Source organism: Salmo salar, chromosome ssa15 (assembly GCF_905237065.1).
Source record: "Salmo salar chromosome ssa15, Ssal_v3.1, whole genome shotgun sequence".
Taxonomy (NCBI): Eukaryota; Metazoa; Chordata; class Actinopteri; order Salmoniformes; family Salmonidae; genus Salmo; species Salmo salar.
In genome coordinates this window covers 63,476,215-63,490,111 of record NC_059456.1, presented here as the reverse complement: position 1 = coordinate 63,490,111, position 13,897 = coordinate 63,476,215, and the positions used below count along the sequence as shown (strand labels likewise).

At 47.4% G+C, this 13,897-nt stretch overlaps 1 protein-coding gene across 3 annotated transcripts in view; it reads left to right on the top strand.

Annotated features, from left to right (window-relative positions):
• ints15 (integrator complex subunit 15) overlaps positions 1–13,897 on the top strand; it is a 92,468-nt gene that overhangs the window by 64,515 nt on the left and 14,056 nt on the right. For all 3 annotated transcript variants that reach the window (XM_045695916.1, XM_045695917.1, XM_045695918.1), the window contains one exon: positions 13,536–13,813. In XM_045695916.1, the coding sequence (XP_045551872.1) occupies positions 13,536–13,813 (278 nt within the window). The remainder of the gene's footprint in view (positions 1–13,535; positions 13,814–13,897) is intronic.

The window sequence follows — 13,897 nt, the reverse complement described above, 5'->3', positions numbered from 1 at the left end:
ATTAGACAGCGATACAGACCATCAGACAGACCATCAGACAGTGATTCAGACCATCAGACAGTGATTCAGACCATCAGACAGTGATACAGACCATCAGACAGTGATACAGACCGTCAGACAGCGATACAGACCATCAGGCAGCGATACAGACCATCAGGCAGTGATACGGACCGTCAGACAGTGATACAGACCCTCAAACAGACCATCAGACAGTGATACAGACCATCAGACAGTGATACAGACCATCAGGCAGACCATCAGACAGTGATACAGACCATCAGACAGTGATACAGACCATCAGGCAGACCATCAGACAGTGATACAGACCGTCAGACAGTGATACAGACCGTCAGACAGTGATACAGACCGTCAGACAGTGATAGAGACCGTCAGACAGTGATAGAGATCGTCAGACAGTGATACAGACCGTCAGACAGTGATACAGACCGTCAGACAGTGATACAGACCGTCAGACTGTGATACAGACCGTCAGACAGTGATACAGAACGTCAGACAGTGATACAGACCATCAGAAGACCATCAGACAGCGATACAGACCATCAGACAGCGATACAGACCATCAGACAGTGATACAGACCATCAGACAGTGATATAGACCATCAGAAAGTGATACAGACCATAAGACAGTGAAACAGACCTTCAGAGACCATCAGACAGCGATACAGACCATCAGACAGCGATACAGACCGTCAGACAGTGATACAGACCGTCAGACAGAGATACAGACTATCAGAAAGTGATACAGACCATAAGACGGTGATACAGACCTGCAGACAGACCATCAGACAGTGATACAGACCATCAGACAGACCATCAGACAGTGATACAGACCGTCAGACAGTGATTCAGACCGTCAGACAGTGATACAGACCATCAGACAGACCGTCAGACAGTGATACAGACCGTCAGACAGTGATACAGACCATCAGACAGTGATAAAGACCGTGATACAGACCATCAGACAGTGATACAGACCATCAGACAGACCTTTAGACAGTGATACAGACCGTCAGACAGTGATACAGACCGTCAGACAGAATTGATACAGACCGTCAGACAGTGATACAGACCATCAGACAGTGATACAGACCATCAGACAGTGATACAGACCATCAGACAGTGATACAGACCATCAAACAGTGATACAGACCGTAACAGACCATCAGACAGACCATCAGACAGTAATACAGACCTTCAGACAGTGATACAGACCATCAGACAGTGATACAGACCATCAGACAGTGATACAGACCCTCAGACAGTGTTACAGACCGTCAGACAGTGATACAGACCTTCAGACAGTGATACAGACCATCAGACAGACCATCAGACAGTTTTACAGACCATCAGACAGACCATCAGACAGTGATACAGACCGTCAGACAGTGTTACAGACCGTCAGACAGTGATACAGACCGTCAGACAGTGATACAGACCGTCAGACAGTGGTACAGACCGTCAGACAGTGATACAGACCATCAGACAGACCATCAGACAGTGATACAGACCATCAGACAGTGATACAGACCATCAGGGAGACCATCAGACAGCGATACAGATGCTCAGGCAGTGATAAAGACCATCAGACAGTGATACAGACCATCAGACAGACCATCAGACAGTGATACAGACCATCAGACAGTGATACAGACCAGCAGACAGCGATACAGACCATCAGACAGAGATACAGACCGTCAGACAGTGATACAGACAGTGATACAGACCGTCAGACAGTGATACAGACTGTCAGACAGTGATACAGACCATCAGACAGTGATACAGACCTGCAGACAGACCATCAGACAGCGATCCAGACCATCAGACAGACCATCAGACAGTGATACAGACCATCAGACAGTGATACAGACCGTCAGACAGTGATACAGACCGTCAGACAGTGATACAGACCGTCAGACAGTGATACAGACCGTCAGACAGTGATACAGAGCATCAGACAGTGATACAGACCATCAAACAGTGATACAGACCGTCAGACAGCGATACAGACCGTCAGACAGACCATCAGACAGTGATACAGACCGTCAGACAGTGATACAGACCATCAGACAGTGATACAGACCGTCAGACAGCGATACAGACCGTCAGACAGCGATACAGACCGTCAGACAGCGATACAGACCGTCAGACAGCGATACAGACCATCAGACAGTGATACAGACCATCAGGCAGACCATCAGGCAGACCATCAGACAGTGATACAGACCATCAGACAGTGATACAGACCATCAGGCAGACCATCAGACAGTGATACAGACCGTCAGACAGTGATACAGACCGTCAGACAGTGATACAGACCGTCAGACAGTGATACAGACCGTCAGACAGTGATACAGACCGTCAGACAGTGATACAGACCGTCAGACAGTGATACAGACCGTCAGACAGTGATACAGACCGTCAGACAGTGATACAGTCCGTCAGACAGTGATACAGACCATCAGACAGTGATACAGACCATCAGACAGTGATACAGACCATCAGACAGTGATACAGACCATCAGACAGACCATCAGACAGTGGTACAGACCATCAGACAGTGTTACAGACCGTCAGACAGTGATACAGACCGACAGACAGTGATACAGACCATCAGACAGACCATCAGACAGTGATACAGACCGTCTGACAGTGATACAGACCACCAGGCAGACCATCAGACAGCGATACAGACGCTCAGGCAGTGATAAAGACCATCAGACAGTGATACAGACCATCAGACATACCATCAGACAGTGATACAGACCATCAGACAGTGATACAGACCATCAGACAGTGATACAGACCATCAGGCAGACCATCAGACAGTGATACAGACCATCAGACAGTGATACAGACCATCAGACAGTGATACAGACCATCAGGCAGACCATCAGACAGTGATACAGACCATCAGACAGTGATACAGACCATCAGGCAGACCATCAGACAGTGATACAGACCGTCAGACAGTGATACAAACCGTCAGACAGTGATACAGACCGTCAGACAGTGATACAGACCGTCAGACAGTGATACAGACCGTCAGACAGTGATACAGACCGTCAGACAGTGATACAGACCGTCAGACAGTGATACAGACAGTGATACAGACCGTCAGACAGTGATACAGACCGTCAGACAGTGATACAGACCGTTAGACAGTGATACAGACCGTCAGACAGTGATACAGAACGTCAGACAGTGATACAGACCTTCAGAGACCATCAGACAGCGATACAGACCATCAGACAGCGATACAGACCATCAGACAGTGATACAGACCATCAGACAGAGATACAGACTATCAGAAAGTGATACAGACCATAAGACGGTGATACAGACCTGCAGACAGACCATCAGACAGTGATACAGACCATCAGGACAGACCATCAGACAGTGATACAGACCATCAGACAGTGATACAGACCGTCAGACAGTGATACAGACCATCAGACAGACCGTCAGACAGTGATACAGACCCTCAGACAGTGATACAGACCCGTCAGACAGTGATACAGACCATCAGACAGTGATAAAGACCGTGATACAGACCGTCAGACAGTGATACAGACCGTCAGACAGTGATACAGACCATCAGACAGTGATACAGACATTCAGACAGACCATCAGACAGTGATACAGACTATCAGACAGTGATACAGACTATCAGACAGTGATACAGACCATCAGACAGTGATACAGACCATCAGACAGTGATACAGACCTGCAGACAGACCATCAGACAGTGATACAGACCATCAGACAGACCATCAGAGAGTGATACAGACCATCAGACAGCGATACAGACCGTCAGACAGCGATACAGACCCGTCAGACAGCGATACAGACCGTCAGACAGTGATACGGACCGTCAGACAGCGATACAGACCGTCAGGAAGCGATACGGACCGTCAGACAGTGATACAGACCATCAGACAGTGACAGACCATCAAACAGTGATACAGACCGTTAGACAGACCATTAGACAGACCATCAGACAGTGATACAGACCTTCAGACAGTTACAGACCATCAGACAGTGTTACAGGCCCTCAGACAGTGATACAGACCGTCAGACAGTGATACAGACCTTCAGACAGACAGACCGTCAGACAGTGATACAGACCATCGGACAGGCCATCATACAGTGATACAGACCATCTGACAGTGATACAGACCATCAGACAGTGATACAGACCATCAGACAGACCATCAGACAGTGATACAGACTATCAGACAGACCTTCATACAGTGATACAGACCGTCAGACAGTGATACAGACCGTCAGACAGTGATACAGACCGTCAGACAGTGATACAGACCATCAGACAGTGATAAAGACCGTGATACAGACCGTCAGACTTTGATACAGACCATCAGACAGTGATACAGACTAGCAGACAGTGATACAGACTAGCAGACAGTGATACAGACCATCAGACAGTGATACAGACCTGCAGACAGACCATTAGACAGCGATACAGACCATCAGACAGACCATCAGACAGTGATTCAGACCATCAGACAGTGATTCAGACCATCAGACAGTGATACAGACCATCAGACAGTGATACAGACCGTCAGACAGCGATACAGACCATCAGGCAGCGATACAGACCATCAGGCAGTGATACGGACCGTCAGACAGTGATACAGACCCTCAAACAGACCATCAGACAGTGATACAGACCATCAGACAGTGATACAGACCATCAGACAGTGATACAGACCATCAGGCAGACCATCAGACAGTGATACAGACCATCAGACAGTGATACAGACCGTCAGACAGCGATACAGACCATCAGACAGTGATACAGACCATCAGACAGTGATACAGACCATCAGACAGTGATACAGACCGTCAGACAGTGATACAGACCGTCAGACAGTGATACAGACCATCAGACAGTGATACAGAGCATCAGACTGTGATACAGACCATCAGACAGACCATCAGGCAGTGATACAGACCATCAGACAGACCATCAGGCAGTGATACAGACCATCAGACAGTGATACAGACCATCAGACAGTGATACAGACCATCAGACAGTGATACAGACCGTCAGACAGTGTTACAGACCGTCAGACAGTGTTACAGACCGTCAGACAGTGATACAGACCGTCAGACAGTGATATAGACCGTCAGACAGTGATACAGACCGTCAGACAGTGATACAGACCGTCAGACATTGATACAGACCATCAGACAGTGATACAGAGCATCAGACTGTGATACAGACCATCAAACAGTGATACAGACCATCAGACAGACAATCAGACAGTAATACAGACCTTCAGACAGTTATACAGACCATCAGACAGACCATCAGACAGTGATGCAGACCATCAGACAGTGTTACAGACACTCAGACAGTGATTCAGACACTCAGACAGTGATACAGACCTTCAGACAGTGATACAGACCGTCAGACAGTGATACAGACCTTGATACAGACCGTCAGACAGTGATACAGACCGTCAGACAGTGATACAGACCGTCAGACAGTGTTACAGACCTGCAGACAGACCATCAGACAGTGATACAGACCTGCAGACAGACCATCAGACAGCGATACAGACCATCAGACAGAGATACAGACCGTCAGACAGTGATACAGACCTTGATACAGACCGTCAGACAGTGATACAGACCGTCAGACAGTGATACAGACCGTCAGACAGTGATACAGACCATCAGACAGTGATACAGACCATCAAACAGTGATACAGACCATCAGACAGACCATCAGACAGTAATACAGACCTTCAGACAGTGATACAGACCATCAGACAGACCATCAGACAGTGTTACAGACCCTCAGACAGTGATACAGACCTTCAGACAGTGTTACAGACCGTCAGACAGTGATACAGACCATCAAACAGTGTTACAGACCATCAGACAGACCATCAGACAGTAATACATACCATCAGACAGACCATCAGACAGTGATACAGACCATCAGACAGTGATTCAGACCATCACACAGTGTTACAGACCTTCAGACAGTGATACAGACCTTCAGACAGTGATACAGACGATCAGACAGTGTTTCAGACATACCATCAGACAGTGATACAGACCATCAGACAGTGATACAGACCGTCAGACAGTGGTACAAACCGTCAGACAGTGATACAGACCATCAGGCAGACCATCAGACAGCGATACAGACGCTCAGGAAGTGATAAAGACCATCAGACAGTGATACAGACCATCAGACAGACCATCAGGCAGTGATACAGACCATCAGACAGTGATACAGACCATCAGACAGTGATACAGACCATCAGACAGTGATACAGACCATCAGACAGACCATCAGGCAGTGATACAGACCATCAGACAGACCATCAGGCAGTGATACAGACCATCAGACAGTGATACAGACCATCAGACAGTGATACAGACCGTCAGACAGTGATACAGACCGTCAGACAGTGATACAGACCGTCAGACAGTGATACAGACCGTCAGACAGTGATACAGACCGTCAGACAGTGATACAGACCGTCAGACAGTGATACAGACCGTCAGACAGCGATACAGACCATCAGACAGCGATACAGACCATCAGACAGTGATACAGACTATCAGAAATTGATACAGACCATCAGACAGTGATACAGACCTGCAGACAGACCATCAGACAGTGATACAGACCATCAGACAGACCATCAGACAGTGATACAGACCGTCAGACAGTTATAGAGACCATCAGACAGTGATACTGACCATCAGACAGACCCTCAGACAGTGATACAGACCGTCAGACAGTGATACAGACCGTCAGACAGTGATACAGACCGTCAGACAGCGATACAGACCATCAGACAGCGATACAGACCATCAGACAGTGATACAGACTATCAGAAATTGATACAGACCATCAGACAGTGATACAGACCATCAGACAGACCATCAGGCAGTGATACAGACCATCAGACAGACCATCAGGCAGTGATACAGACCATCAGACAGTGATACAGACCATCAGACAGTGATACAGACCGTCAGACAGTGTTACAGACCGTCAGACAGTGTTACAGACCGTCAGACAGTGATACAGACCGTCAGACAGTGATACAGACCGTCAGACAGTGATACAGACCATCAGACAGCGATACAGACCATCAGACAGTGATACAGACTATCAGAAATTGATACAGACCATCAGACAGTGATACAGACCTGCAGACAGACCATCAGACAGTGATACAGACCATCAGACAGACCATCAGACAGTGATACAGACCGTCAGACAGTTATAGAGACCATCAGACAGTGATACTGACCATCAGACAGACCCTCAGACAGTGATACAGACCGTCAGACAGTGATTCAGACAGTGATAAAGACCTTGATACAGACTATCAGACAGTGATACAGACCATCAGACAGTGATACAGACCATCAGACAGTGATACAGACCATCAGACAGTGATACAGACCATCAGACAGTGATACAGACCATCAGACAGTGTTACAGACCATCAGACAGTGTTACAGACCATCAGGTAGGGATACAGACCATCAGGCAGTGATACGGACCGTCAGACAGTGATACAGACCCTCAGACAGACCATCAGACAGTGATACAGACCATCAGACAGTGATACAGTGATACAGACCATCAGACAGTGATACAGACCGTCAGACAGTGATATAGACCATCAGGTAGTGATACAGACCATCAGGTAGTGATACAGACCATCAGACAGTGATACAGACCATCAGTCAGTGATACAGACCATCAGGCAGCGATACAGACCATCAGGAAGTGATACGGACCGTCAGACAGTGATACAGACCCTCAGACAGACCGTCAGACAGTGATACAGACCATCAGACAGTGATACAGACCATCAGACAGACCATCAGACAGTAATACAGACCTTCAGACAGTGATACAGACCATCAGACAGACCATCAGACAGTGATACAGACCCTCAGACAGTGTTACAGACCCTCAGACAGTGTTACAGACCCTCAGACAGTGATACAGACCTTCAGACAGTGTTACAGACCGTCAGACAGTGATACAGACCATCAAAAAGTGTTACAGACCATCAGACAGACCATCAGACAGACCATCAGACAGTAATACATACCATCAGACAGACCATCAGACAGTGATACAGACCATCAGACAGTGATTCAGACCTTCAGACAGTGATACACACCCTCAGACAGTGATACAGACCTTCAGACAGTGATACAGACCTTCAGACAGTGATTCAGACAGTGTTACAGACCATCAGACATACCATCAGACAGTGATACAGACCATCAGACAGTGATACAGACCGTCAGACAGTGGTACAAACCGTCAGACAGTGATACAGACCGTCAGGCAGACCATCAGACAGCGATACAGACGCTCAGGAAGTGATAAAGACCATCAGACAGTGATACAGACCATCAGACAGACCATCAGGCAGTGATACAGACCATCAGACAGACCATCAGGCAGTGATACAGACCATCAGACAGTGATACAGACCATCAGACAGTGATACAGACCATCAGACAGTGATACAGACCGTCAGACAGTGTTACAGACCGTCAGACAGTGTTACAGACCGTCAGACAGTGATACAGACCATCAGACAGACCATCAGACAGTGATACAGACCGTCAGACAGTTATAGAGACCATCAGACAGTGATACTGACCATCAGACAGACCCTCAGACAGTGATACAGACCGTCAGACAGTGATTCAGACAGTGATAAAGACCGTGATACAGACCGTCAGACAGTGATACAGACCGTCAGACAGTGATACAGACCATCAGACAGTGATACAGACCTTCAGACAGCGATACAGACTATCAGACAGTGATACAGACCATCAGACAGTGATACAGACCATCAGACAGTGATACAGACCATCAGACAGTGATACAGACCATCAGACAGTGATACAGACCATCAGACAGTGTTACAGACCATCAGACAGTGTTACAGACCATCAGGTAGGGATACAGACCATCAGGCAGTGATATGGACCGTCAGACAGTGATACAGACCCTCAGACAGACCATCAGACAGTGATACAGACCATCAGACAGTGAGACAGTGATACAGACCATCAGACAGTGATATAGACCATCAGGTAGTGATACAGACCATCAGACAGTGATACAGACCATCAGACATTGATACAGACCTTCAGACAGTGATACTGACCATCAGACAGTGTTACAGACCGTCAGACAGTGATACAGACCATCAGACAGTGATACAGACCATCAGACAGTGTTACAGACCATCAGACAGTAATACAGACCATCAGACAGTGATACAGACCATCAGACAGTTTTACCGACCCTCAGACAGTGTTACAGACCCTCAGACAGTGATACAGACCTTCAGACAGTGATACAGACCTTCAGACAGTGATACAGACCTTCAGACAGTGATACAGACCATCAGACAGACCATCAGACAGTGATACAGACCGTCAGACAGTGTTACAGACCGTCAGACAGTGATACAGACCGTCAGACAGTGATACAGACCGTCAGACAGTGATACAGACCGTCAGACAGTGATACAGACCGTCAGACAGTGATACAGACCGGCAGACAGACCGTCAGACAGTGATACAGACCGTCAGACAGTGATACAGACCATCAGACAGTGATACAGACCATCAAACAGTGATAATGACCGTTAGACAGACCATCAGACAGACCATCAGACAGTACTACAGACCTTCAGACAGTGATACAGACCATCAGACAGACCATCAGACAGTGATACAGACCATCAGACAGTGATACAGACCCTCAGACAGTGATACAGACCCTCAGACAGTGATACAGACCTTCAGACAGTGATACAGACCTTCAGACAGTGATACAGACCATCAGACAACCCGACAGTGATACAGACCGTCAGACAGTGATACAGACCGTCAGACAGTGATACAGACCGTCAGACAGTGATACAGACCTGCAGACAGACCATCAGACAGCGATACAGACCATCAGACAGACCATCAGACAGTGATACAGACCATCAGACAGTGATACAGACCGTCAGACAGTGATAGTGATACAGACCGTCAGACAGTGATACAGACCGTCAGACAGTGATACAGACCATCAGACAGTGATACAGAGCATCAGACTGTGATACAGACCATCAAACAGTGATACAGACCATCAGACAGACAATCAGACAGTAATACAGACCTTCAGACAGTTATACAGACCATCAGACAGACCATCAGACAGTGATACAGACCATCAGACAGTGTTACATACCCTCAGACAGTGATTCAGACACTCAGACAGTGATACAGACCTTCAGACAGTGATACAGACCGTCAGACAGTGTTACAGACCATCAGACAGACCATCAGACAGTGATACAGACCTGCAGACAGACCATCAGACAGCGATACAGACCATCAGACAGAGATACAGACCGTCAGACAGTGATAAAGACCGTGATACAGACCGTCAGACAGTGATACAGACCTTGATACAGACCCTCAGACAATTATACAGACCGTCAGACAGTGATACAGACCGTCAGACAGTGATACAGACCATCAGACAGTGATACAGACCTTCAGACAGACCATCAGACAGCGATACAGACCGTCAGACAGCGATACAGACCATCAGACAGTGATACAGACTATCAGACAGTGATACAGACTAGCAGACAGTGATACAGACTATCAGACAGTGATACAGACCATCAGACAGTGATACAGACCTGCAGACAGACCATCAGACAGCGATACAGACCATCAGACAGTGATACAGACCATCAGACAGTGATACAGACCATCAGACAGCGATACAGACCATCAGACAGCGATACAGACCGTCAGGCAGCGATACAGACCGTCAGGCAGCGATACAGACCGTCAGGCAGCGATACGGACCGTCAGACAGTGATACAGACCATCAGACAGTGATACAGACCATCAGGCAGACCATCAGACAGTGATACAGACCGTCAGACAGTGATACTGACCATCAGACAGCGATACAGACCATCAGACAGAGATACAGACCGTCAGACAGTGATGCAGACCTTGATACAGACCGTCAGACAGTGATACAGACTGTCAGACAGTGATACAGACCTGCAGACAGACCATCAGACAGCGATACAGACCATCAGACAGACCATCAGACAGTGATACAGACCATCAGACAGTGATACAGACCGTCAGACAGTGATACAGACCGTCAGACAGTGATACAGACCGTCAGACAGTGATACAGACCATCAGACAGTGATACAGAGCATCAGACTGTGATACAGACCATCAAACAGTGATACAGACCATCAGACAGACAATCAGACAGTAATACAGACCTTCAGACAGTTATACAGACCATCAGACAGACCATCAGACAGTGATACAGACCATCAGACAGTGTTACATACCCTCAGACAGTGATTCAGACACTCAGACAGTGATACAGACCTTCAGACAGTGATACAGACCGTCAGACAGTGATACAGACCATCAGACAGACCATCAGACAGTGTTACAGACCATCAGACAGACCATCAGACAGTGATACAGACCTGCAGACAGACCATCAGACAGCGATACAGACCATCAGACAGAGATACAGACCGTCAGACAGTGATACAGACCTTGATACAGACCGTCAGACAGTGATACAGACCGTCAGACAGTGATACAGACCGTCAGACAGTTATACAGACCATCAGACAGACCATCAGACAGTGTTACAGACCATCAGACAGACCATCAGACAGTGATACAGACCTGCAGACAGACCATCAGACAGCGATACAGACCATCAGACAGAGATACAGACCGTCAGACAGTGATACAGACCTTGATACAGACCGTCAGACAGTGATACAGACCATCAGACAGTGATACAGACCATCAAACAGTGATACAGACCATCAGACAGACCATCAGACAGTAATACAGACCTTCAGACAGTGATACAGACCATCAGACAGACCATCAGACAGTGATACAGACCCTCAGACAGTGTTACAGACCCTCAGACAGTGTTACATACCCTCAGACAGTGATACAGACCTTCAGACAGTGATACAGATCTTCAGACAGACCATCAGACAGTGTTACAGACCATCAGACAGACCATCAGACAGTGATACAGACCGTCAGACAGTGATACAGACCATCAGACAGACCATCAGACAGTGATACAGACCGTCAGACAGTGATACAGACCATCAGGCAGACCATCAGACAGCGATACAGACGCTCAGGCAGTGATAAAGACCATCAGACAGTGATACAGACCATCAGACAGACCATCAGACAGACCATCAGACAGTGATGCAGACCATCAGACAGTGATGCAGACCATCAGACAGTGATACAGACCATCAGACAGTGGTACAGACCGTCAGACAGTGATACAGACCATCAGTCAGTGATACAGACCATCAGGCAGACCATCAGACAGCGATACAGACGCTCAGGCATTGATAAAGACCATCAGACAGTGATACAGACCATCAGACAGACCATCAGACATTGATACAGACCATCATACAGTGATACAGACCATCAGACAGACCATAAGACAGTGATACAGACCATCAGACAGTGATACAGACCATCAGGCAGACCATCAGACAGTGATACAGACCATCAGACAGTGATACAGACCATCAGGCAGACCATCAGACAGTGATACAGACCGTCAGACAGTGATACAGACCATCAGACAGTGATACAGACCATCAGACAGTGATACAGACCATCAAGCATACCATCAGACAGTGATACAGACCATCAGACAGTGATACAGACCGTCAGACAGTGATACAGACCATCAGACAGTGATTCAGACAGTGATACAGACCCTCAGACAGTGATACAGACCATCAGACAGTGATACAGACCATCAGACAGTGATTCAGACAGTGATACAGACCATCAGACAGTGATACAGACCATCAGACAGTGATACAGACCATCAGACAGTGATACAGACCATCAGATGATCGGTCATGTATTTTCATCGACTGGTATGTCCACCAATGAAGAGGCTAAAAAACATTATTTTGCAATGGGATTTTTTTCATTTCCTGTACAATTGGCTGGTGGCAATTTTATTCATAGGCCAAAAACCATCTATTACCGGCTAACAGAAACCCTGACACACACACACACACAGACACACACACTTGCTTACTTTTGCTTTAGTTTTTGTATTTTGCTGCCAGTGTCTCTGCTGTTACTATGTCAGGTAAACATCTCTAAATTCCTCTTGCTGTGTGTATAAAGGAGTTGACTCTCCCTGTTCAGCTGTTACTATGTCAGGTAAACATCTCTAAATTCCTCTTGCTGTGTGTGTAGAGGAGTTGACTCTCCCTGTTCAGCTGTTACTATGTCAGGTAAACATCTCTAAATTCCTCTTGCTGTGTGTATAGAGGAGTTGACTCTCCCTGTTCAGCTGTTACTATGTCAGGTAAACATCTCTAAATTCCTCTTGCTGTGTGTTTTGGTGTGTATAGAGGAGTTGACTCTCCCTGTACAGCTGTTACAGATGGTGGTGTCGTGGATCCGAGACCACCCTCGATTGGTCCTCATCACTCTGCTGAACACGCCCCCCTCGTCCAGCCAGCCAATCGGCTCCCTGGACCTCACACCGCTGGCTGGGCTGGTGCGCTGGTGTGTCAAAGCCCCATTGGCTTACAGAAGAGACGGGAAGCAGGGCTTGGCCAATGGGACGACAGAGACTGAGCTGGAGGCAGGGCCTCTCTTCTCTGAGCTACATCTCAGTGTTCTACAGGTTTGTCCAGTCTCAATGTCCAGCCTCAATGTCCAGCCTCAATGTCCAGGCTTAATGTCCAGCCTCAATGTCCAGACTCAATGT